At 40.9% G+C, this 26085-nt stretch overlaps 2 protein-coding genes across 2 annotated transcripts; both read left to right on the top strand.

The window, feature by feature from the left end:
- Positions 1–2301: 2301 nt before the first annotated feature.
- On the top strand, positions 2302–4283 carry LOC103707502 (calcium uniporter protein 2, mitochondrial). Its single transcript, XM_008792016.4, has 2 exons — positions 2302–2991; positions 3575–4283. Exons 1-2 carry the CDS (start codon positions 2437–2439, stop codon positions 4076–4078), a joined length of 1059 nt encoding a protein of 352 aa, XP_008790238.2. The 5' UTR covers positions 2302–2436; the 3' UTR covers positions 4079–4283.
- A 12430-nt stretch (positions 4284–16713) lies between these two features.
- On the top strand, positions 16714–25335 carry LOC103707501. Its single transcript, XM_008792015.4, has 17 exons — positions 16714–17179; positions 17907–18269; positions 18353–18493; positions 18986–19118; positions 19232–19345; positions 19450–19523; positions 19641–19715; positions 19839–19931; positions 20068–20128; positions 20240–20572; positions 21235–21361; positions 21439–21538; positions 22225–22294; positions 22381–22533; positions 23183–23278; positions 23420–23742; positions 24644–25335. The coding sequence occupies exons 1-17, from the start codon at positions 17093–17095 to the stop codon at positions 24905–24907; spliced, it is 2607 nt and encodes an 868-aa protein (XP_008790237.2). The 5' UTR covers positions 16714–17092; the 3' UTR covers positions 24908–25335.
- Positions 25336–26085: the final 750 nt, after the last annotated feature.

The raw sequence follows: 26085 nt of genomic DNA on the forward strand, positions 1-26085 counted from the left end.
AAGTTCATTCATTTAAACCTTAATTTATATTGGTGGTGTGAATTGAATAGAACCAAGAGGACAAAGAAGAAGAGGATGGATCAATTACTCAGAAATTAATCATATTATGTTAAATCACTAGGTCTTACGTTCTTAAGTTTATCATAATGATAAACTTGCATGATAGTGTGACCATTGCAGTCATTGTCGGCTATATGCATCTTATTATCGGCAATCTTTGTAAGAGATAGATCGCAGACTAGATACTGCTATCTGCTGGTAATTAATTCAACCATAAATGCTATATTGCATGGACGACAAACAGTGATATATCACGATAATAAGAAGTAGCCGATTAAACTATAAATGTCGCGGTGCACGAACAATAAAGAGCGAGCAAACATAATAACCATGTTTTCTTGATTCAATTGTGTATATCATGTTACATGAACGACATAAAGCTCCAAAACATGATAATTAGCTAGACATAGTCGATTGAACCATACATATCATGTACTATTATCGACAAAGTGCATTAAAATCTGATGACCAAATGCGACTGATTCCAACGTTACATATTGCGATGCATGAACGATAAAAATCTATATGGTTACCAGCCGTGCTACATCAAGGTGCGTATACTAACATGATCTAACCATATAATGTCACAGTGAATGATTTTTCAGTATTAATGCTCTCGATCTCGATTGCAATATTGCATATATTTTGCTACTTTGTTTAGCACAATCTTTAAGCCTCCCATGAAATTCTCCACTAATCAATTCACTATGAAACCTTCTAGAAAACATATAAATTAGCATTATTTATTTTCTAAGTATGCATTTATATATGCAAAGCATATGTACTAGTATGGTCTCTGCAAGAGAGGATATAACATTTATGTAATCTGGCTTGTTCCTGTAAATCTAGCTCCATCTTATGTCCATACGTTATGTAATAATTATAACATAAAAGATTTTAAAAAAAAAAGAAAAGAAAAAGGGAAAACCATGGAGGAGGCCAGCTGGCTCAACACTCGCTGGTTGCGAACCAAAAGGCGGTCTCTGCCCAAGGGCGACAAATACGGTTATCTGGCTCGTCGGTTGTGGGGTTAATGCGTGCCTTGGATGGTCGCGAGGAAGCGGTGTGCGGTCCACATAGCGGAGTTGATGCCGAGCGTACACGTGTCGGTCCCAAAACAAAAAGAAATTTCTCACCGGAGAAGTTTCGCAAGAATTATCGCGATATTTTGGCTGCTAACAAAAAAGGGGGAAATTCCCGTTGCGGTCTCGTGGCTCCTTTTGTGACATCGAGGCGGCGGTCTTCACTTTTCCTTTCTTTTCTTGCCCCATGGATTGTGCTCACCTCCTGTCGGGACCCGAAGGGCGGTGACCAGATGTTCTGGGACGATTTGGTGAGAAAGTTGTCCGCATGAAGGAAATGCTATGTTATCAGGCTTCGTGGCCACTCGCACACTTCATGCACGACATCACTCCATATCGAGATAAACATTTATGCGTATATTGATTGTGTTGCGCAAATATGACCCTTTTTTTTTGGGATGTGTCATGTACCTTTTCTCAAATATGACATTAACCAAACTTTATAAAATATGTCTAGTATTATTTTCTAAAATTTAATTAATTCTTATTAATAGAACAAGTATGGTACTTATGCAATGCGCTGGAAGATAATAAAATTATAAATATCAATTTATATATATATAATAAAAGAATAAGTAATTTGTGGAGGGAAATATTTCTGGAAGAATTTTTTTTTTGTTTGATAGACGAAAATTTTCTCGAATTCTTTTTTTGTGCATGTGGACTTTAAACAACCAATAACTCTAAATTAGTTAATGGCTTTTAAATAACTCTAAATTTGATGCTTTCTCTAAATATTTAAGAAGAGACCCCTCACATAACAATTTATTTTAATTTTTTTTATTTTTTAAGCATGTATGGAATTAGTGAAGGGCATTCTAAAATAATTTTAAATTCAGTTTTTTTCTGAAATAATTATGAAGAGTCCCTCTGCGTGCATGGAGAAATTTATTTCGTAATCATTTTTAATGTATGGGATCCAAATATTCATTATTTTTAAAAAAATAATTAAGAAGGGTTTTACAAAATTTATTTCGAAATGGAGAAAAATATTTCTGGAAGGCGGATTACATAAAAATTTTCCAGCGTATCTCCTGAATCTCTCTTCCCCTTCTTTCCACTAATTCCAATATCTCCTGAGATATGACGATATCCTATCCCTTTGGAACTCTATATAAGCCACTCCCTCGTACCGGTTTACCCCGTCCGAAGACAGAACAAAAAAATAAGAAAGAGAAACGCAGGCTCTGAAAGCAAGACCCCGGAGCACAGGAGAAGAGAGCAGCGCGCTCTCTCTCTGTCCCTTCCCCTTTCTCTCTCTAGTCTCCACCCCCATTCCTCCGACGTCCGAGCAATGGCGTTCGGCAAAACCCTGGCTCACCGGTTCCTCAACGCCGCCAGGTCCTCCTCCGCCGGCACCCTCCTCCCTCCCCGCCTCCGCGCCGCCGAGCCGTCCTCTTACCTCCGGCACCTCCTCGCGGACTCCAGCGAGGAGCGGGGGCTCCTCCGCCGGTTCCTCCAGTGGCGGGCCCTCTTCCAGTCGGCGGAGCGGCTCCCCCTCCCGGTCGGCGACGCCCTGGCCGATCGTATCCGGAGGCTGAACGGGGAACGCCTCCGCCTCGAGGGGCTCGCCCCCCCGCCCAGATCCCAGCTGGCAGCGTCGCAGGAGGAGGAGGAGGAGGAGCGGCTCTCGGTGGAGGAGGCGAGGAAGGTGCTGCGCGCGGCGCAGATGGAGGCGGCGCGGGCGCGGCTGAGGGGGATCCAGAGGAGCTGCGTGGCGTACGCGGAGTTCACCCAGATCTGCTGCGGGGTCGCCGGCGTCGATCAGGGGCTCGGCGTCGCTCGCGCGCTCGACGATTCCGGGGCCGTCATCGTCCTCGGCGACGTCGTTTTCCTCCGTCCCGACCTCGTGAGCCCCCTCCATTTTCTGCCGTAGTTAGCTAGTTTCTATTGTTCTAGCGCCCTTCATCAATTTATTTAATTAATTATTTTGCGGGGTCTAAAGAGTTCTCACACTGATAGCACCGCCCCAGCCCTCTGCAGCCTGCAGGGCTCCGGGAAAGGAACCGTGACTGCATAAAAAATTATTGCAATAGACATTTCAAGATCTGTGCAGATGATGGATGAAAAATTTTGCAATCCAACGGTGCAAGTCAGCCAAAAACAAAAAGAAAAATCAACGAAAGATACATTGGATTCTCTTATAGTAAAATATATAAGAAAATATTTTTTTAATTTTTTTTGGCCCGAGCTGTGTTGTATAAAGTAATTTTTTTTCTTTTGTTAAAATAGTTTTACTTCGATTATCGAGAGTCAAAAAAAAAAAAAAAAAAACGGAGACTTCCAAGCTTTATGATAACCAAGAAAAATGGGGGAATATGCGCCCTTAAACTGTGAAAACCGTGTTATCCTTTTAAAAAATATAAATATACTTGCAAGCTCTTTCGTTCTTTCTATGATGACTAAATAAAGATACGTATGTCGATCACTAGGTGGCAAAAGCAATCGAGAACATGATTCCGGCATCGGTGCCCCCTGCGAACAACCCGGAAATCAAAGAGCTGAAGGAGATGGAGAAGAAAAAGGCGGAGATCGACATGAAGGCCGAGGCCCAGGTGAGGAGGGAGCTCTGGTGCGGGCTGGGCTTCCTGGGGATCCAGACCGTGGGCTTCATGCGGCTGACCTTCTGGGAGCTCTCCTGGGACGTGATGGAGCCCATTTGCTTCTTCGTCACCTCCCTCTACTTCATGGCGGGCTATGCCTTCTTCCTGAGGACCTCCAGGGACCCCTCTTTCGAGGGCTTTTTCGAGAGCCGCTTCGCCGCCAAACAGAAGCGGCTCATGAAGGCCCACAACTTTGATATCAATAAATTCCATGAGCTCGGGAGAGCCGGTCGCATCCCTCCATCGCAGCCTCTCAAAGAGTCCTCTCCCTCATCTTGCTCTTCCTACTGCGATTGTCACAGCAAGAGCACCTTGTTTGGGCCCATGCATTAGACTGCTAGGTTCATTTGAAATAACATAGTCTACATTGGAAGAGAATTAAAAAAAAAAAAAAAAAGATGACAGAGTAGTTGTAACTTCTTATCCAGAGTAGTTGTAACTTCTTATCTTTTTGTGACATATTCGAACGGAGCCATTTAGTTTCGTTTGACATATGAAATGAATCAATGACACAAGAGGAAGCATGAGGTGAAAACTAGACATGATGAAGCTGGGCTAAGCTATTCTGGTGAGATTTTGATTCGGCAGGGGATACGAAACTAACCACTCTACCCATCTTCTTAATGATCAAAAAATATTTACGTTACCGGTCTGTAGGTGCGTGGGGGAGTATCTCTCTTTAAACGCATCCTTACTCCTTCGAAAGTTTGCTAAAAATATTGCTAAAATAAGAAACAATCTTGGGCAAAGGATTGAAGAAACAAAATCAGCCTGCTTGAAATATCTGTCTATTGGGATCTAAAAAGGTTGGTTGGGTTTTGTGTTTTTTCCTCTCAAAATTCACAATCTTTATCTTTTGGTCTGTTAAATGGTGCAAAACGCCAAATTCACAGGAATTTTCTACAACTTGAATCTCCAATGTCCTTGACCACCTTTTTGTTGGCCTAGAGTCAGTTTTGACTACCGTGCTTGCTCCTGCGAACTAGGATTTGCACCATCCTGAATGCATTGCTTATGCGCCTGGAATGATCCCATCAACTCCTCGACAGTCAGACCCTCTAGGTTTTTGGCAAACTGCCGCTACCACATGCTTGGATTTAGGGGTGAGATATTAAAGCAGCTTCTCCATAGCGTCGGTATCTTCCATCTTATATTTCCTCCTTTAATCTCTAAAAACATTTCGTCTCCCTGCAGTGTATGCCGCCTCTTGCTTAGCAATGGGTTCAGCGTACCCATTGCTAATAATCTTCCAATTATCTTGACATCCAATTAAAGCTTTGACTTGGATACTTCAGTTGATGTAGTTCTCCTTTGTCAATCTTGGAAACCTGTAACTGAACGAGATTTGAGACCATCTCTACAAAGAGGAATAGAGGAAATTGGAGCTAGACTTGATACAAATTAATGAAGGTTTGATAGATTGCTAATCCCAAACACCTATAATGGTGGGCTCGGGCGGCTAAAAAAGATAACATATTCACTCAAAGCGCACACACAAATGAAGTCAAAATAACAAAGGAATGAAAAAAGGAAAGGAAAGGTTGCGGCCTTCTTCCACTTTCGCCGTTAACAAATGGTGCAGCCCTTATTTAATAGGATATAGGATTGGACAATTACAGACTACATCGAAATTAAGAGATAATGCAACGTGAATTAAAACCATTAAACTCCAAAATTAGGATTGATAATAACCCCGAACTTATTTAGGTTTTACGGGACTTAAAAGTCTCATTCTTTACGGCTCTAATTACAGGAACTGGTGTCCTTTGGAATTGGTTCAGGATTACCTGAATTTGGAGCCGTTGCATCATATTCTCTCTCATCTTTCTCAGATTTTGCATTCATAGCTGTGGTTCTGGTTGGATGTAAACTCTTCATTTAGGTCGCCTTCTTCTATATATGCTGTATCTTATCCGATGGTCCCATCTTTGCTGTAATTTTTTCATCTTACTGAATAAAAGCCGGGTGGCTCAATTTAGCTTCCCCTGACATAAAAAAAAATAAATCCCCTCTCCAAGTACAGTAACGTTCGTATTGAAAATTTTAGGTGTGAAGTTATTAGTTCAGCATTATAGATTCGGGTTTGAAACCATAACTCCAACACAATCGGCACAAGAATATAAGTTTTCTTGCTGATAAAATGCCAAAATAATATGAGGATATATACACAACTGTTAGGTGCTGTTGTCGTGCGTCTCGGGATATGATGGACAGCAAACCCCATTACACCACCAGTACTTCAAAGACTACTCCAAAAACAATACAATAGTGTCACAGTGACAATTGAGGCTTTTTATCTACCCCCAAAACTTATGCAGCAGTATTTAGTGCTGACGTGCTTAGCATGCATCTCGAGGCAGGTTGGGAGACCATTTTTGATTAGCAGAAAATCTCTATTAATTCTTCCTTAAGCAGGCCAAGCCGATGCATGCATGAAGTCAATGAATCTTGCCCCCCCCCTTTTCTGAGGCTGAGAGAGAGAGAGAGAGAGAGAGAGAGAGAGAGAGAGAGAGAGCCAATGAATCATTTGCTATGAGATATGTCATCCAATCAAGCTGTCTCACACTACTACCACAGCTTGCTCTGCTCAAATAATATTTGGAATTAGATGCCTATATTATTGTCCAGCAGGCAGAGCATATTCCCATCTATCCGTATACTCTTTTACACAAGCAGACACAATGCGAGGATATGGAACTTTGGTGTTTCGGGGAAGAGGGAGCATATAATTTGGAGCCACACTTCACCATCTTCTCTTCTGGATGGTATTAATTGTGCCCCACTATTGTATGGTTACCTATAGTATATAATGGAAGGAATAAGGTAGCGGTTAAGATAATTTTCGGTTTAAGAATATAGTACATCAGCTTGCAGTCTAAGACAAAATTAGTGTAGAACTTACCGGTGCTCCACGGAATTTTTCTGTAACTGTGAGGACCCGTGCATGCATGTGTTTAGTCCCACATTGGTTATTTGCCAGATAGATCTTGGATACTTATACAGGGTCAAGAAATCCAAATAATACCTTCTCGCTAGCTTTTTTGGACGAGGTCTTGCATTGTTACAAATGGTATTAGAGCAAGCTCCACCCGTAATTGGACTAGGGGACATTGCAATACGGTTCTATTGGGGCTGACTACGGACCGATCGTGATGTTTGTGATTAGATTTGAATGGATTTGAATCCTTAGCCTAACGATGACATCAAGACTTAAACGGAGGGAGTATATGAGGATCCGTGCGGACATGTGTTTAATCTCACATCAGTTATTTGCTGGGTAGATCTTGGGTACTTATACAAGATCAAGAAATTCAAATAATACCTTCCGACTAGTCTTTTTGGATGAGATATGGTACAACAACTTGTATCGAACTTTCTTCTAGTACTTTTTACCATCCAAAATGCCGCCTCCACTACTTATCTATAAATCCAGAAGTAGTACGACCAATTATTGCCCCTCTAATTGGATTGAAAAGCTTCAAAGTTTATATTCCTATTTCGGAGACAAGCACCATGCTTTGTCGAGAACTTAGACCCTAAAAGGTCGTGAGAATATTGGAATGAATTGAAGAATGAATTATATATAGAAAAAAAAATCTCGACTTTGAATAGACGTGGGTGAAAGTCGCTCACAAGAGATGATGTGGGATCTTCGATACAAGTTGTTATACCATATCTCAAGAGATGATGGCCCAAGAGATGATGTGGAATCTTCGATGGGCCTCGAAGCGACGAAGCTTGATGGCTATCAAGCTGGATATGGAGCGAGCTTACGATAGAATCAGGTAGAGTTTTCTTAGGCTAGCCTTGAAAAGTCTTGATTTCCATGATACCTGGATTGGTTGGGTTATGGGGTGTGTCCGGGGTCCGAGGTTTTCTATCTTGGTCAACGGCTCACTGTCCCCTTTCTTTAGATCTACTATGGGGCTTCGGTAGGGTTGCCCGTTATCGCCGTACCTGTTCATCATCTGTTCTGATGTCTTGTCTCGGTCATTGCGGGCTGCGTGCACCGCTAGAGAGCTGGAGGCTTACGTCCCAGCTCCAGGGGCCCAGCCGATATCACATTTACTCTTTGCCGATGACTGCCTCCTCCTGACGCATGCTTGCATAGCAGATGCTCAGGCTATCAGGCGGGTTTTGGCCACCTACTGCCATGCATGTGGTCAGAAAGTGAATGCCCAGAAATCCGCCATCTCCTTTAGTCCGAGTACGCCACCCGGGATTCGACGGGGGATTCGGAGGATTCTGGAGATGCCCGAGCAGGACGGGACCTGGACCTATCTGGGTGTTCCGATCACAGGTAGGAGACTGCGTGTATCCGAGTGCACCGGGATGGTGCAACGGGTCCAGAGTAGGCTAGAGGGTTGGAGGGCAGCGTCCCTATCTATGATGGGTAGAGTAACGCTGATTAGATCTGTACTGGGCTCCATGCCCATTTATCTTATGGCAAACACGGTGGTGCCAAGATCAGTCCTTCTGAAGATCGAGCGACTTCTTCGGGGCTTCTTATAGGGCTCGCTTGGCAGGGGCCGTGGGGTGCACCTGGTGGCATGGGAGAGTATCTGCCTCCCTCTCAGAGAAGGTGGTTTAGGGGTGTTGTCTCTCCTGGAGAGACGAGAGCTGCTCCTCGCCCGGCATGCTTCCCGCTTCATCCTGGAGCCGCAGGGGTTTTGGAGCCGGATCATGACTGCCCGCTATGGGAGGGTAGGCCCGGAGGGTTGGGCTTGAGGAGGGCGGAGTAGTTCCTTTCTATAGCGTGAGATAGCGAGGTATGTGCCCATGGTGTCGGATCATACCCGATGGTTGATAGGCGACGGGCGCAGCATCGATGTGACCGAGGACCCATGGGTTGATGGCTTTCCCCTGCGCCTTTGGCCAACTATAGTTAGTGTCAAGGCTGGGGAGGGTCTACATGTCTGTGATCTCATGTCCCCCGGGGAGGCCGGCTGGGATGAGATTCGATTGGCCCGCTTCTTCGGGGAGCATCTGGCGGAGAGGGTCCGTTCTCTCTCCCTACCTCGGAATGGTGGACCAGATGTACAAGTGTGGAGTTCCTCGACCAGTCCTAGAGTCCGGATGGGCGATCTTTCCCGCATTCTTAGGCGAGAGTATGAGCCTAGTCCTGATTGTGCCTGGATTTGGCGATTGGGCCTCCTTCCGAGGGTCGCGTTGTTCCTCTGAAAGGTGGTCTGGGACCGGCTTCCTACGAGAGCTGTACTTGGAGGACGAGGAATGAGGATCCCATTGGAGTGTGGGGTGTGCGGTGCGGTCGAGACGGTGGACCATGTCCTGTTTCGGTGCACATGGGCAAGGGATACTTGGCGCCTGGCAGGGGTCCCACAGTTGGCTTGGAGCTGTAGGGACCAGTTCTTACAGTCTATGCGTCAGGGCTCGGAGTCCCCGACGCTTTGTCAGGTGGTGGTTCGAGCGAGCTGTACCGCCTACCAGATCTGGTTGACCAGGAACGCTTGTACATTCGACGAACGATATATGTCGCCAAGATTTGTGGTTGAGAGTGCCCGCTGTCAGGCGGCTGAGCTGTATCACATCATCCCCGCTGGAGAGACCTTGATAGCTCGGGACATCTGGAGCTCCCACTCTGCTTCGGCAGCATCCCGCACGGTGTTTTTCACCTGGGAGCCCCCACCTTCGAGCTTCTTCAAGGTCAACTTTGATGGGTCAGTCCTGGATGGTGGCACTAGGGGAGGTACGGGTTTCGTTATTCGGGACCCGTCTGCCAGGGTCGTGGCTACTGGGGGTAGTCAGCTATTTGACACCTCGGTGCCGAGTGCGAAGCTGAGAGCTGCTTGGGCAGCCTTTGCCATGCCTGGTATGTGTTACAGGCCAGGTCTATCATCCTGGAGGGTGATTCTGCTATCGTTATCAGTTGGATCTAGGGGGGTCCTAGGGGTGACGGTACAGACCATCCCTTGCTCCGGAACATTTGGGCTATGGTGAGGGATGGATGGATCTTTCAGGCCAAGCATATTTACTGTGAAGCCAATGGTGCGGCGGATTGGGTGACTGCGTATGTAGCTAGTCATTCCGGAGGCACCTTGTGGACTGGAAATGGGGAGCTGTCTTTGGCACTTCGAGGTATCTTATTTTTTGACTTTATTGGGGGTATCCGTATCCGTCAGGTATGATCCACCCGTATTAGCAAAAAAAAAAAAAAAAAAAAAGTCGTTCCCAACCTTGATGCTAAGCTGGTTGTCAGAGAACAGATGAGAACCATGTAATTAGAAGAAAAATTCTCAATGATCTGAGAGGTGAAAGTGCCTGCAGCATTTTTTGGATCATTTCCCTTTTTTTCTTAAAAAAGAAGGTTTACTGCAAAGCAGTGTTGGAATCATTTAGATCGCATGTACGGATAGGACCAGACAACCTTGGTGTCTCAAGCTGCATCATGGGTATTCCGTGGAATGTCCGGTGGAGGATTCTTAAATGAAGTGCTTGCGACAGGGCTCAATCTCAGCCCATCAGGATCAATTAGTCTGGGCCTGCCCCAACCTTGGACTCCACACCGAACCATTGCAGACCCAAAGAAAGCAAGAACCAGCCCATGACTCATACTTACTGGGCTACAAATAGCTTGCATACTGTCGTGTATTCATTGCTTCGGTCCAATCCACCGAGAATGGACTTGGATATATTGATGTTGGTAGGCCCATCCTATATGCGTGTTGTTTTATTAACACCATCTTGTGTTGACGTGAATGTAATGACATGGTAGATTGGTGGAGTTACTACAAGACTCGTGCATTAAAACATTCTAGATTTCTCGTCACTTTGCTTTCATGTTTCGGTTTTTGTTACATATTTTTCTAACAATAGCCTATGGTGAGGAATTTTTTTAAGCTACATGAGAGTTCATTTGCTCACGAAAGCACTTCCAGAAGGATCTCTGATCATCATGCAAAGGCTTATGCTGATGAAGGCAGCATTTGGAAACTGGCACGGTTTTCTCCTCGTTGGCATTGTTTTGATAAATGTTTCAACCAAGTTCAGATTAGGGGAAAGAGAAACAAGTCTCCAGGTAGTACGGTACTTTTGTGGGGTGCTACTTTGCTGCTTCTACTGTGACAGGGATGGAAGTTGATACGGATCAGTAGTGATCTACAGGTAGTAGGACTCACTTCATCAGTTTTCTCAACTGCTCTCCACTCACCCATCTTCAACCCTTTTGGTTGGCCATCAGAAGCTCCGGGGTTGTTCACCATCCGGCAAATCAATAATGTAACCTACCAACTATGACTTTTAGAAAAGTTCGTCTCACTACTCGAACCACTCTTATCTAATATAGGTCCCAAACAAGATGCCTGAGGGACGGATTGGACCCCGCGAGGCATATGTATGGGCCCTTGCTTTATATTAGGTCACCGGAAAGGACTCTCCAGTGGAATATAGAGATATTTTCACAAAGCTGAGACTCGAGGTGTCAAAGGAAGCCTTTAGAAAGGAAGTAGCATCATGTCACCCAATGTCACTATTGTCATCAAGATCATGACTATTTGAGCTCTTCCCCAAACATTATTAAATTGATAGAGACCATAGTGGAAAATATATCTCAGTTGACGCTCCATTTACCTAATCCAATTTATTATGACATAGCCATGGATGATCCGATCGTGGAGATCAAGGAATTTCTCCTCAACTCAATTTTTTCAAAAAAAAAATGAAAAATTAAAAAATTGATAAAAGTAGGATTTAGGTCTCTTTTCTTCTATTAATAATTCAAAAATCGAGGTACATAGCCTCTATTTATAATAATGAGGTCCGTTCTTGCATAATTCAAACCGCATTCCTCTTCTATTTCAAATAGAACTAGTTTTTGAACAATAAACATGATAAGTAGAAATAAATATGCCAAAACTAAAAATTATATGAGAGAAAGATCTTAACTCTTACATCAACTTTGATTTCTGTTACTCTATTTAATTTTTCTTGAATTGAAAAATACGTCCGGTCAAATTCATTTTCGAAAAGAAAATTTTTGGTTTGATCAATCTATTTTGGATCCTAAATAATGAAATTTAGGCTTGATTGCTAGCTGCATGGCTGCTCTTAGGAGGGAGCCACATCGTAGATCTCGAAAAGTTATACAATTAAAAAGAAAGATTATCTTAATAGGTGTCTTGATAAATCTCGCTCGTTGATCCCGTCTAGTCCCATCCGCAAAGACTAAAATGGTCCACATCATGTTTAGCATTTTTTCTGAATTAATTGGCTACGTTGCAACAAGTGGACTGGTCTTTAAAATTGCACTCAAATTAAAGCATGCTGTAAAGGTAAGCATACCACCAACCATATTACAAGATTAAGAAGCTATGATATATTTCTTAATGTCTCATTCCATGCAATAATGGTGCCACTTTGATAAAAAGATTTCAAAAGGAAGATGAGGCACAGGCCTGCACCCCTTAAAGTATATGCGTTCTTAAGTCACCTTCTTAAGCTTCTTAGCATTACTTTCCCATTACTTATTTTTAAAAATAAAAATAAAAAAATATTTTTATTTTAAAAATGAAAATATTAATATATGTAATATAATTAATTATTTTAAAAATATAAATATGATAATGGTTGCAGAGATGGTGACAATAATAGAAAAGATTATAGAGACTGCTATAATGGTGGAGGTACTGACAATATAATGGTGGTAACCATGATGCTGGTGGTTATGTGGTAAAGGCCATGGTGGTGGTGACTATATGATGGAGGTAGTACGAGAAGGTTTCGATGATGGCAATGGCGGCAGTAGGATAATAGAGATAATAATAAAGGTAGTAAAAACACTAGCGAGGACAATAGAGATGTTGGCAATAGCAATAATGGCGGTGATGGCCATGGTAAAGATGATCGAGGCAACAATGGTAATGATAGCAGTCGATGGAGATGGTACCTATGATAGTGGTAAAAAATATTTTTTTTAAAAAATAGTGAATTTTTATTTTATTGAGGATAGGTACTTTTTGATCTTACTTCTGGACTATATTCAGTGTTTTTTGTAGTGGGCAAAGCGGTTCACATCGAGTTTGAATAAATCTCCTATATCATAAAGCAAGAATTTCTTAATTTATTTTCTATAAAATAATAAAATAATTTTAAAAATCAAAATAAAAAAATAGCATCAAATATATTTTTTATTTTGATTTTCCATTTTTCTTGTTGGTTCATCAAAACATCTTGAGATCACAACATTTGCTCATTCAATTTCTATAATCATCAATTTGGAGACTACGGCATGTCACGATGATCCGTTGGGTTGAACATGATGCCCAACAACTTTGTACGGTTGGTCAATACATCATCCTTTTGTAAGCCTGTTGCTGCACGTTTCACAGATCACCTTCATGACCCCATCAACTCAAAAAGCTTAACCTATTAGAACTAACTACTAAGGTATAATAATTTTCAAAATTTCCAACAAACCAGAGGATTTTTTAAAGCTAAAATATTAAGAAGAAAGATTGCTATTGTGAAGGATTAAGACCAGGGACACAGAAAATTGGGAGAGGGATGGTCCCTGAAAACAGTATTCAAAATTGAATTTCACCTAAATATTCCATGCAACATCATAAATTATCAACTTTTTTTTTAGCAAAGCTACTATAGTAGTATTGATAATTTTAAGAACATTGCAGGCATATTTCGTAGGGAAAACTTCATTTCCATTCCAATTTGAAAAAAAAATAAAAATGCTCCAATCCTCCAAAATCAGATTCCTACTCTTCTTTAGTATTTAAATCTCGGTTACGTGACAAGATATCGCTGCCTTTTGATTCTTATTTTAGTCCATTTCAATTTCGATTCCAGTCGCGAACCAAATGGAACTTACGCTTCTAATTGGCTATAGTAAAGTACACTACACGGAATTTGATTCAAGAAATGATTTAAGCTCATGATGTTTTCCAAATTATGTGTTTGTAAGGCAATGAGTCATTGTCCATGAGATAATTATAAGTTCGAGCCCCCACTCATCAATTCTTCTCATCAAATTGCCGCGGGAATCCAATTCTCTGATCTCCCAAAATACTCATAGCGGATGAGAAGCCTCATCGGCGCCCGTTCGGTGTATTGCTGCATTGGTATGACGACAAGACGCATTGAAGCCTACGTGTTTGAACCCGAAGACCAAAAAAAGCCCGTATGTGCTGCCGGTCGGCAAGGGGCACCGCGATATAAATATCCCGTATGGATCAAAACGAAAAGGCCTGGAAACACCGAACTGGGCTCTATAGCTTGCTATACTTAGATAAAATTTAATCGTCCACGAGTTCTGCCATGCAATACGATCGTCAATAAAATAAATTATATTAAATAAAAAATTTAATAGTTAAATTTTTATTGTATATAAAATAATAAAATTTAATTGTAATCTAATAAAAATTTCCATTGTTAATATCAGGTTTGCTAATGGTGATGCCCATAGGATGAACGGAGAAACGGTACAAATAGAGACCTTCCATCATTAATATTAACCCCGTGCAGTATATTTTTTTTTCAACTACTTTAAAATTCTAATATGGAAATATAACATACTAAGCAATAAATTATAATAACGGTCGAGTATATTTATAATTTCTGTTTACTCTCCTAAAGGCTATCTTCTTATGCGGAATTTATATGTGATGTTTTGATCCATGTAAGATGCAACACTGTGTAAACCCTCTCCTCTCCCCCCTTCCCAAAATAAAGTTTTTAGAAGGTTTTTTTTTTTAAACAAAAAAACATATATCCTGTAATCAAGCAAACAATCTCTGTTTTTCTTTTTTTTGACAGATTTAGCAAGCAAATTAAGGAGGTAAATTAAGCTGGTCAATATGAGCTGATGCAGCATAACCTAAAATTAGTCCAGGGCGATTTTTGCTCAGGACTTTTTAAAGTGTTCGCATGAAATTTATTAAAAAATTACTCAGCGAAACCCAACACACGGGGCCATCAAGGTGGTAATCTAGTGGTACTGGGCGGAATTTCTATCATTATGGTCCCAAGTTCGAGTCGCTGCGGCATTGATTAAAATGTGGCTTCGGCTACTGCTTAGATACGAGAAATAGAAATGCTTATTAAACCTCTAGTAGCCGGAGTGGTGCCAGATGTGACGTATTCATACGTGGGACTCGAGCCAGAGCCTAGAGGGGTAGCTGGACCGAGCCCACGGATGGAGAGGGTATGAGTAAAACCAGTCGAGGTGCCCAACACACGGTCATTTCTGCCTGCATTGAACATTTTTCTAGTGGGACGGGGGCCCAGTGGAAGCTGCTACAAGGGGGTGGGCTTGTCCCTTCCTCTCCCCTTCTCATTTTGCCTAAGCAAAAAAAAAGAAGAAAAAAAAAAAAGAAAAAAAAGAAGAAGAAGAAAAAAGACCAACACACGGGCACTACGAAGCCACGATTCTGCGATTCCCAAACAACTTCTACACGGATAACGAAACATTGTGTATTAAACCCGCTAAATTTGTCCAAGAACATGGTCTGTATTCCAATCAATTTTAAATTAATTAGCCTCTGTATTCTAGCCCACGGAAGTAACGGGAACAATTGGAAGGAGGACTAAAAAAAGACTTGGTAGTGGAGCACTTAGTATCGCATAGCCTCTGTGTAGCTTTCTGTTTATTTGACCTTGTAGGCCTCATTCATACATGTAGGATGTGAGCCACTGTTGTAAAAAAAAAAGAGAGAGAGATTTTTCTCCTAAAAGGATGGGATTGGAGGAATAAGAAGTTTTTTTTTCTCATCCTATTCAATAAGGAATTGTTCCAATATCCATCTTGCCATTTCAAGATTATTTTTTTATTATCTTGTTTTTTTTTCTCTAAAAAGCTTCTAGGACTAGAAATTGAAAATACCTCCTGGACTTGCAAATTTTTACATATGTGCGGAATTTCAAATTAAAGATGAAAATTGGTGGTGGATTTTACAAGTTTGAAAACTTGGTATAAAGTTAGGACCTAATCCCACAAGTGGCTCCACTTAGAAAAATATCAATTACGCCTCAATCGGCAAAACGACGCATCTCGAGTTACTTCATTTGTCCTGTTCCTTATAGTTGGTTTTCTTTCTTTATTGGCATGGTGATGTGATACTGTTTATAAATATATTATTTAAGCTATTTTTTTTATCTGAGTACGAAGCAAAGAGTAAATATGAGCGTGTTTCATTATTGAGGCCATATATTTTGTTGTCTTTGGATGGCATGAAATTTTGTCCGTCATGTTGTTTTTTATGTTTTGTAGTGCTTATTTTTGTGGAGCCTTATAAACATTCAAAAAAAAAGTTATGATGGTAAAAGAATGCAAGTCCATTGTAAATAAACAATTAAAGAACATGACTCAGTAAAAATTATCGAACATTAATTGCTTTGTGAAGGAAAAGATCAACGTTCACAATTGTTGACTGATGCTAATGATTTTCTTTGTAATTACAACGCGTGTTAACATCCAGTCAAAAAGTTGATGATGTCAATACCATGTTTAAAAGATACGTTGTAATGTTTTGTTTATTTACATTAGTTTGGTGACAAGAAATAAAAAATATCTTAGATAAGTTTGATATAAAATTTAAAATATTTAATTTTAAATAAATATATCTTCAATATCAGTTGACTATGGATCCACCAACTAAAGGAAATATCAACTTTTTTTTGTGTAACAGCGCATGGCTCTTTGATATAGCTGTATTTAAGAAACATATCACATGATACGGACAGTTGCATTGGACAAACTATTAATCAAATAGATCACTGTAAGTCTTAGAAAGTAAGCAAATCTATATGGGACCACTAGAAGAACTCTAGGTGGCGTGGCCGTGGGTAAAATCCAAACAAGTGCATGTTATTGTATTAATCTTGCTTGCAGTTTCGGTTTTGAAATTGTTAAAAAAAAGTATTGAAATTTCTAATTTTTATTTTTCAACAAAAGTGGGGAAAAAAAAAGGCGACCGGAGCCCTCCTCACACACTCTCTCCCCTTCCCCTTCCCTCTGAATAGACTAAAACTTTCTTTTTAAGGCCGCTAGATTTTCTCCACGCAATTCCTTTCTTTCCTCTCTCTCTCTCCCTTCTCTTCATCTCCTCAGCTCCGCAAAATCTCCGACCTCGGCCTTTCGCCGCCGGAGCTTCGCGGATTGAATCCCAGCGCCGAATGGGACTCCGATCCGCTCTCAAGGTGGGAATTTGACGCGATCTCCGATGGGATCGCGCCGCATGGAGGCCTAGGGTGGAGGCAGCGGCGGAGGAGCTCCTTGCCGAGAAGATGAAGAGAGGGCGGCGGCTTTACTCGGAGCAGCGGATCGCGGTGGAGTTCCTGGTGGTTTGATGGAAGTGGTTCTGAGGTCCTCTGAGTCGATTTATGGAGGTGAAGCCCTCGCGTCCCTGTGGGGTGTGGTCGGGGGCAGCATTTCCGGTGCTGGCTCGCAGTTCGGTGGTCGCGATCGAGGTAAGGCCGCTCTGATCCGTTGCCTTAGAGCGGATGGATGCCATTTCGAGTTTTTTTTTTTTTTGAATTTTATCGGGGCGCCGATATTATTGGTGAGAGGAATTTGGATAAAAGTGGGGAAATTGGAGAGACTTGTTGGCGGTCTAGGGCGTTTGCGTGTTTGATAACTACTCTAATGGTTTATGCAGATTTGGTGATAGGGACGGCGGAATTAGGGCCTCTGTGGTTTAGGGTTTACTGTTTTGCTCCGGTTTTGTTCGAAAAGTTTGAACTTTGATGCCGTTTCTTTTCAGTTGCTGGTGGTGGAATTGTTACGAGGGTTCGTCTTTCGTTGTTTTCTGCAGTTTTTGAACTCTTCAAGACGTTTCTCATTTCGTTTGGGTATGATTAAAAGCCTTTGAGTTCTGGGTTGATCTTTCCCCTTCTTTTTTCCTGTTTATCAGTTGTCTTTTGTGTACAAATAGACAGCTTTTATTTTATTTTTTTTGTTCTCACACTTATGCCTCATGTCCGGAGGAGAGATCCCGGCCAACTTTTGATTGATGATGCTATATGGTCGATCCAGTTTGATAAAAAGAGATATCAGTTATTTTTGTTTAGCTCTTTCACAGGATTATTTCTGTTTCCACCTTGTGTAGAATTCTATTTCCAGGCTTTACCTTCAGGGCTATTATATCATATAAAATTAATCAAATCTTGACACGTGCTTCCTTCTTTTATGCTTTAGGTTGCATTGCTTCTGATATGGGTTGGAGGGACTCACGCCAAATCTGAAGACAATAAGCCATTGCATTGGCATGGTCCTGAAGTAGGGGACAAAGATGTTTATCTCACACACTCATGCATCCATGATCAAATACTCCATGAGAGGCGGCGTCCTGGTCGCAAGGAGTACTCTGTCACTCCTCAGGTTTATGAGGAATCCAGTTTAACGAGACACCAACATCGAAGAGGAAGATCTTTGCTTGGACTGTCATCATCATCTTTGCTGGAAAAAGATGTGAGGCAGCCCATCAGGATTTATCTAAATTATGATGCTGTTGGACACTCTCCTGATAGAGATTGCCGAAATGTTGGAGACATTGTGAAGGTGTGCTTATAGTAATGTTATAAACTGCACACTTAAGGCATCACACCGTTTTTATATGGTAATATCCGATGGTTATGTCTCAGCTTGGTGAGCCTCCTGCAGCATCAGTTCCTGGGACCCCTGTGTGCAATGCTCATGGAGATCCACCAGTTTTCGGGGACTGCTGGTATAACTGTACCCTGGAAGACATAACTGGGGAGGATAAAAGACAACGCCTTCGCAAGGTATCATTTCTACCCTTCTACTGCTTCTGGCTATGTTGTCGTTATTTTCATAAGATTGTTCCCTGTTTGTACTTGTGTATAATCTGTAGGATTTCATATATATATGGAAATATTTAAGTGCTTAATGTTGAAAGTAGAAGCTGTGTATCTCGAAATGTGCATGGTGCTCCTCATCCAAGCTTCTAAAATTGTTTGAGAAACAGACATGAGTTCTACCATAGTTTTAAAAATGTTGTGTTGGAATATAAGTATATACTTTATAGAAATGCTTCATCTCCCACAAACCTCCCTGAAATGGGTGCAACAAATGGTTTTCTGCAAACCACCAAAGGAAAAATTGGCACTTTGCCCCAAATTAACTGTTCCACCAAGAACTGGGTTTACCCTCTTTTTGAAAAGGTGCTGGGTCATGCGATATATACCTAACTCTTATGTGGGAGGCTCGAATGACTCTAAATTTAAGATTTAACACCTCAAAATGATATTGAGCAGGCATTAGGGCAAACAGCTGAGTGGTTCAAAAGAGCTTTAGCTGTTGAGCCTGTCAAGGGGAACTTGCGGTTAAGTGGATATTCTGCTTGTGGTCAAGATGGTGGGGTGCAGCTTCCTCATGAATACGTTGAAGGTACCTCTGCTACATGTACTGTTTGCTGGTTTAGTTTCTATTAAAATGCATTTTGGTGTCTAGTTCCTTTTCTTCCTGTTTGACATTATGAAAGAAGATTCTCTTTTATGCAGATGGTGTTGCTGATGCTGACCTTGTTCTCTTAGTAACCACTAGACCTACAACTGGTAACACTCTTGCATGGGCAGTGGCATGCGAGCGTGATCAATGGGGTCGTGCAATTGCAGGTGTTTTATGAGTCAGAATATGTTCCAAATAGACTTTGGTTACTATTAGTACCATGTAGTACATTTTCCTCTTTGAAGTAATTATGATCTTGCATTGTTTATAGGGCATGTGAATGTTGCTCCTCGTCATTTGACAGCAGAAGCTGAAAATTTACTTTCAGCTACTCTGATACATGAGGTTGGTAATATACACATACATACATACATACATTCACATGTGTGTGTGTATTGATCCATGAAGTGTAGTGGGATGTTGGCAGTAACTACTCATCAGATGACAAATTTTTCGTTGCAGGTCATGCATGTTTTAGGTTTTGATCCTCATGCCTTCGCACATTTTCGTGATGAAGGAAAAAGAAGGCGTAGTCAGGTAGTCGCCTCGTAGCTCGTCGTTGTTTTCTTTCCAGAATTCTGTATTTGTTTTAACTAAACTGGATGAGAATAAGGGCCACATATCATGACTTTCAACTTTTTATCGATGTGCACTGCTCAGGTCACTGTGCAGGCTATGGATGAAAAGCTCGGACGGATGGTTACTCGTGTGGTTCTTCCCCATGTTGTCATGTATTCTAGACATCATTATGGAGTAAGTAGTTGAAATTGGAACAAAACAGGAAACGTTATTATTAATCCACGGGTTAACACACACACACAGTAGTTTCCTGAAGACTGAGAAGCATTTGTGCTGTCATGTGAACTCGATTATTGTGCTTTTATGCCAGGCATATTCTGAAAATTTTACTGGCTTAGAGTTGGAAGATGGAGGGGGGCGGGGAACTTCAGGTACTTACTTTTATGCAGGAAATGCTGGACTAGTGAATTCACCATGTAATAGTGGTTTCCATTTGATACTTCTTCACTATCATTAATTAATATCGTGTGCTTTGTGGGAAGGTTCACATTGGGAGAAGAGACTTTTAATGAATGAGATCATGACTGGGTCTGTTGATACAAGATCGGTCGTTTCAAAGATGACTTTGGCTTTATTAGAGGATAGTGGATGGTACCAGGCTAACTATAGCATGGCAGACCGCCTTGATTGGGGTCGAAATCAGGGGACAGAATTTGTTACCTCGCCTTGCAATCTTTGGAAGGGGGCATACCATTGCAACACCTCCCAATTGTCGGGCTGTACATATAACAGGGAGGCAGAAGGGTACTGTCCTATTGTAAGCTATAGTGGGGACCTGCCGCAATGGGCTCGATATTTTCCCCAGGCGAACAAAGGTGATTTCTCTTTCTATTTGCAATCTTGCTTTAAAACACTGAACATTGAAATATGCTTTATTTGATGATGACATTATATTTTGATATAGTTGAATGGCTCCGTTACTTTTATTTACATTAATACAGTGATATAGATTTCCTCTCACCAATCTTCGTTTTAAATTTAATAATTCTTGGTCTGCTATATTTGATGATAATATTTAATTTAAATATATGAAGTCTGATATCTTTCTTTTGCATAGTTACAATAGATACAGATTTAAATTGACATGGACAATTAATTTTGTTTTAAACTTATATTGGAAGTAGTACTTCGTATCTTGGAGAAGGAAATTTACCTATTCCTGGACTATACATGTTTAACCAGGTTATTTTTACGATTCCTTAGTGGAACTTATTGATTTTCTGGCCTTAGAAAATATAGTAAGGTAGCAGCTGTTTTGCCCATCAAATTATCTCTCCTAATAATCGATCCTTATTTCTTATAGAAAATGTTCACCATAAGCCGTCTAAAATTTATTTTCTTTTAGTTGAAACATAGGTCATCTAAACATTGCTAATAGACATGTAACTTCTTGGCTTTTACGATAGCAGGATAAAACCTTTGTATTTCATTCAATGTATAGTTCCAAGTTAATAAACAGTTCTTTTGGTTGAAGCAGGCGGACAATCATCATTGGCTGACTACTGCACCTATTTTGTTGCTTATTCTGATGGTTCATGCACTGATGTAAATAGCGCACGGGCACCTGACAGAATGTTGGGTGAAGTGCGAGGAAGTAATTCAAGGTGAGATAAGTAGGACATTTCTGTTAATAGTGAAAACCTTCTTAATCTCTATATTTCTAACCATTTTCTTTATATAGGTGTATGGCTTCATCATTGGTGCGTACTGGATTTGTTAGAGGATCTATGACCCAAGGGAATGGCTGTTATCAGCATCAGTGCACAAACAACACTTTGGAGGTAGATATGTTACTTCTATTTCCTTCTGTGCCAGGAACAATAGATTCTGATTTGCTGCATTGCAAATGCTGGTTCTTCTATTTAGCTCCTGTGAGTGGCTGTTGATGTAATTACGGAAACTAAGATTGAGATTAATAATGTGTTATTTGGGTTTCCATTAGTAAGTATTTGGAAGAAATTTTAGCACCTATGTTCAAAACCTTTGTTGATGAAACCAGCCAGATTTCATCCGAAATAGTCCTAAATGGATTAGGACATTTATCTATCCATGTTGGCTCTATAGGCCAAAAGTTGCTTGAAGTCGACCTTTAAGAAAATACTTTCTTGTTTACTGCTGCTTATGGTTATAAAGGGGTCGTTATTGACACAGTTATTTCTTTTATACTTATGTGGCAATGGGTCTTTCTCATGCATTTTTCTCTGTCTAATTAACTTTGTTTGAACCGATTGCTGGACATTATCAAATTCTCACTTGTGTTCCACCTAAAATGGGCGGTGATTCTTTTGCCCGCTTATGCCTGGTCGAGGCCAGTCTTATTATTAGGTCAATTTATATGCTTTATGACTATGCCTTGAAATTGACAGTGCTGTAATTAGCCCATGCATGCACTGCATAGCCAGATCATACATTTTTTCTCCGAGGTCTTAATCTGGTCCATGATAGATTTGATGCCTTTGTTGTTTAGGTTGCTGTTGATGGGATCTGGAAAGCATGTCCTGAAGCAGGTGGTCCTATTCAATTTCCTGGCTTCAATGGTTGGTATTTTTAAATGGTTTTTGTGATTAAAAAAGGGAATCGATTTTCTCTCCTGCTGATGGATTCTGTTGTGTTCTTGATGCAGGTGAGCTGATCTGTCCAGCATATCATGAATTATGCAGGACTGTGCCTGTCAGTATGAATGGCCAATGCCCTAGCTCATGTAGTTTTAACGGTGATTGTATTGATGGGAAGTGCCACTGCTTTCTTGGGTTTCATGGCCATGATTGTAGCAAGCGTAAGTTTATAACTTTTTTTTTTTTTAGAGGATCACTTCCTAAATTTTCTTTCTTTAGTTCCTAAATTAACGAATTGAAGCATAATTTATTCCATATTTTCTTTCTTTAGTTCCTAAATTAACGAATTGAAGCATAATTTATTCCATATTTTATTTGGGAATGTTTTAATAACATTTAATCCTGCAAAATGCTCAACAAAGGAGTTGCAAATAGAGGATCATAGAGTTCTATGTCTCTACTGTCATAGGTGACATTGTCTAATGTATTGCCAGCATCATATGCGTGGTATCCTTTTTTTTATAAACATAGACATGGGTTATCCTATTGGATGCTTTGTGGATGAACATGCAATTTTTGAATTACCATAGTTATCTCTGCAAGCTTATGCAGTTGCAGTTTCTCTTTACTAGCTTCTATGTGAAAATGTTATCTTGTCTTTGAAACATGATTGGACATTTCTTCATGACTTTAAGAGGATTTTTTCAAACTTTGGTAGATATTTTTTTTTGTGATAGTGACAATGGTGTCCTCTCCCATTGCCCTCATCCCCCTTCTTTTTTTTTGCCTTTTCATGTTAGTTATGATTCATGAACTATGTTTTGGTTACTATAATATTTACCTATAAGCTATTTTTTTCTTCTTTTGCAGGATCCTGCCCTAGCAATTGTAGTGGACATGGCACATGCCTCCCTAAAGGGATCTGTGAATGTGAAGGTGGTCGTACTGGCATTGACTGCTCTACAGGTATATTATTTGCATTCTGTTGACTAAGTGTATGGATGACCCCATGAAGCTCTTTCCTGTCTCACCTTTTATGATAAAGCATGGTGTTCTGCTAAGAAAACCAAAAGAATGGATAATTAAACCATCTTCCTTATTACGCAGCCATTTGTGATGAGCAGTGCAGTTTGCATGGTGGAGTTTGCGATGATGGTGTGTGCGAGTTCCGGTGTTCTGATTATGCAGGTTACACTTGCCAGAACAGCTCGACATTGCTGCCTAGCCTCTCAATATGTGGTGATGTGCTAGCTGGGGATGCAGTTGGTCAGCACTGTGCCCCTAGTGAACCCAGCATACTACAGCAGCTCGAAGCAGCTGTGGTCATGCCTAACTACAATCGTTTGATGCCGGGTGCACGTTGGTCTCTTAGTGGACTCTTTTCTAAAAGTAGTTACTGTGAGGCAGCTGCGAAGCAGTTGGCTTGCTGGGTATGTATTCTTTTCCTCACCCTTTTTGTTTTCTGAAATATCCTTCCAGTTTGTGTCATTTCTGCGTTGAACTTGTCAGTAGATGGTAGCAGGGTTAGAAACATCTTGAAACCATTATCAGTATCGATAGTTCCAGTCTTTCATGATTCTTCTGATTTTTCTTTTGTTTAATAGCAATCATTATCATCACAACAAAGACATACCCATTAAGATGGGCTAGACAATAGAGCACAACATCAAGCAAGAAAATTTCAGATCCGAAATTCATAGGAGAGGATTCTTAATCTTTTAATACCTCTCACTGGCTACAGAAACATTTTGAAACAAAATATCAACGCGAACATGCTCGAGAAATACAAAATGATTTTCTGAGAATTTTCTTGGTTAGAATTCACATTGTTTATGTTTTAATTGATCAATCTGTTTTTGTAAGTCATTTTTTGTTTGCTTATGAGAATGTTGTTTGCTTGGTTCTCTTTGAGTTGTACGAAAAGGAAATATGAACATATGAATGTCTAGATACTGATCCAAATTGATTTAACTAACTCTTGGAATCGTATTTTGAATATTTTGATCGATATGCTTAATTGGAGCATCTTGATAGATGTATTCCTTTAATTATAAAATGTAACAATTTTTTAAAAAATCAGGTTTTCCTTATTAATACTGCTGACCACTGTAGCCTGTCTTCCACTACTTTGGGCAAAGAGAAGTAGTAGTCATCACCACGTTACACTCAGTCTCATGCGATGGTCTGCCTAAAGATAACCAATATCATGATATGATCACTTGAGCTTTAAAAATTTTGAAGCCATCTCCAAGGGGTGGGATCTCTTGCTTGTTACTGGCATTGCTCACAGATAAATGCAGTTTATGCTAATCATCTTACATCGTGTTTCAGATCTCGATCCAGCAGTGCGACAAGGATGGGGATAACAGGCTTCGAGTGTGCCACTCTGCATGTGCTTCATATAATAGAGCATGCGCAGCGTCCCTTGATTGCTCGGACCAGACCTTGTTCAGCAGCGAGGAGGAAGTGAAGGGGCAGTGCACAGGCTATGGCGATGGAATGCTGGGACACGAAAGGCCAAGCAAGGAACCACTTGGGTGGTTAAGAGGCTTAAGAATCTCCGCTCGCAGTAGCTGGGGTAGCAGCCGAAGCTGAAATTCTCTGTAAATGTTCGTGTTGATGGCTGTTTTTCTTCTCTTTTTTTTATGTATTTTTTCTAGGCCTTTAATTGTAGGAAACAGTCATGCATGTATGCGTGCCAAAATGTTGTGTCCAATTTCACCCAGGCATCGAATCCTTGAAGAAGGATTGTTGGGTGCTTGTGAAATTGAGTTGGGCTTTTTCCGAAGGTCGAGCCCAAGCAAAGAAGAGGAAAATCTGACGCTGGTGGGGAACTGGTGGTGTTGCAAAATTGAGAGATGTGAAGGAAAGAAAGCTTAGCGTATTATTGTCCCCCAGTGTCATTGTTTCTCCTGAAGCTGGTTGAATTTTTAGTCTTTTTTGTGTAAGAGCTTCCAGTGGTATGATGGATCGGATATCTTGTTGAAGAATAAACTGTGTTGAGAGAATTTTAATGAGGGAAAGGAGATGAAATGAGTTGGAAGGTGGCTACGTTCGCTGGTGGTAAGTAATTAGCTGAGATTGTATTGAATCAGCTCTGGTTCTGCTTGTGTGAGCAATTGCAATACTCCATAGCTAAGAATTTGTCATGCTATACAAGGAAAGAAGCATGGTTCCGGAGTAAACCTGAGGAGGCTCTGTTTTGCTGGACTTGGGCCTCAACTGCATGATCATATGGGATATTTGTCATCTTTTTACATGGCTAGTGCTTGGTTGTAGACTCACAGGTTCGTAAAATGCTTTCTCAATCTACTCGTTTCGAACTACACCCGAAAAATGGAAAAGATACGGCCATTGGCGTACGTAGGCTGACATGGTCTTTCTCGATTTCCACTGTGCCAACGAGACAGGTGTAGCTCGGCTCCGGAGCGTGGGTAAGATTATTATTTACCAAGTTAAATGGTTGAGGTTAAACCGAGTGGTCAAGTGTCTGGCCAACTTTGCCCTTTAAAGGTGATCTTTTATTCGCCATGCAGCTCACTGTTGCATTGAGTTGTCTGGTTGGAAGCTTGCTCGAGAAACTTGTGTAGCTCACTGTTGAATTGAATTGTCTCGTTGAAAACTTGTTCAAGGAACTCGTAAATAAACAAGTTGGTTGCAAAGTCTCGAGGAAACCGCCATGAATAATTAATTCATTCTGCTCTTTTACCGGTCATGCCTCTTTGCGTGAACGTTGCTCAACTTCTTTGTGTGAAGGAAATAAATAATAAAAT

Source organism: Phoenix dactylifera, chromosome 6 (assembly GCF_009389715.1).
Source record: "Phoenix dactylifera cultivar Barhee BC4 chromosome 6, palm_55x_up_171113_PBpolish2nd_filt_p, whole genome shotgun sequence".
In the NCBI taxonomy this organism is placed as follows: Eukaryota; Viridiplantae; Streptophyta; class Magnoliopsida; order Arecales; family Arecaceae; genus Phoenix; species Phoenix dactylifera.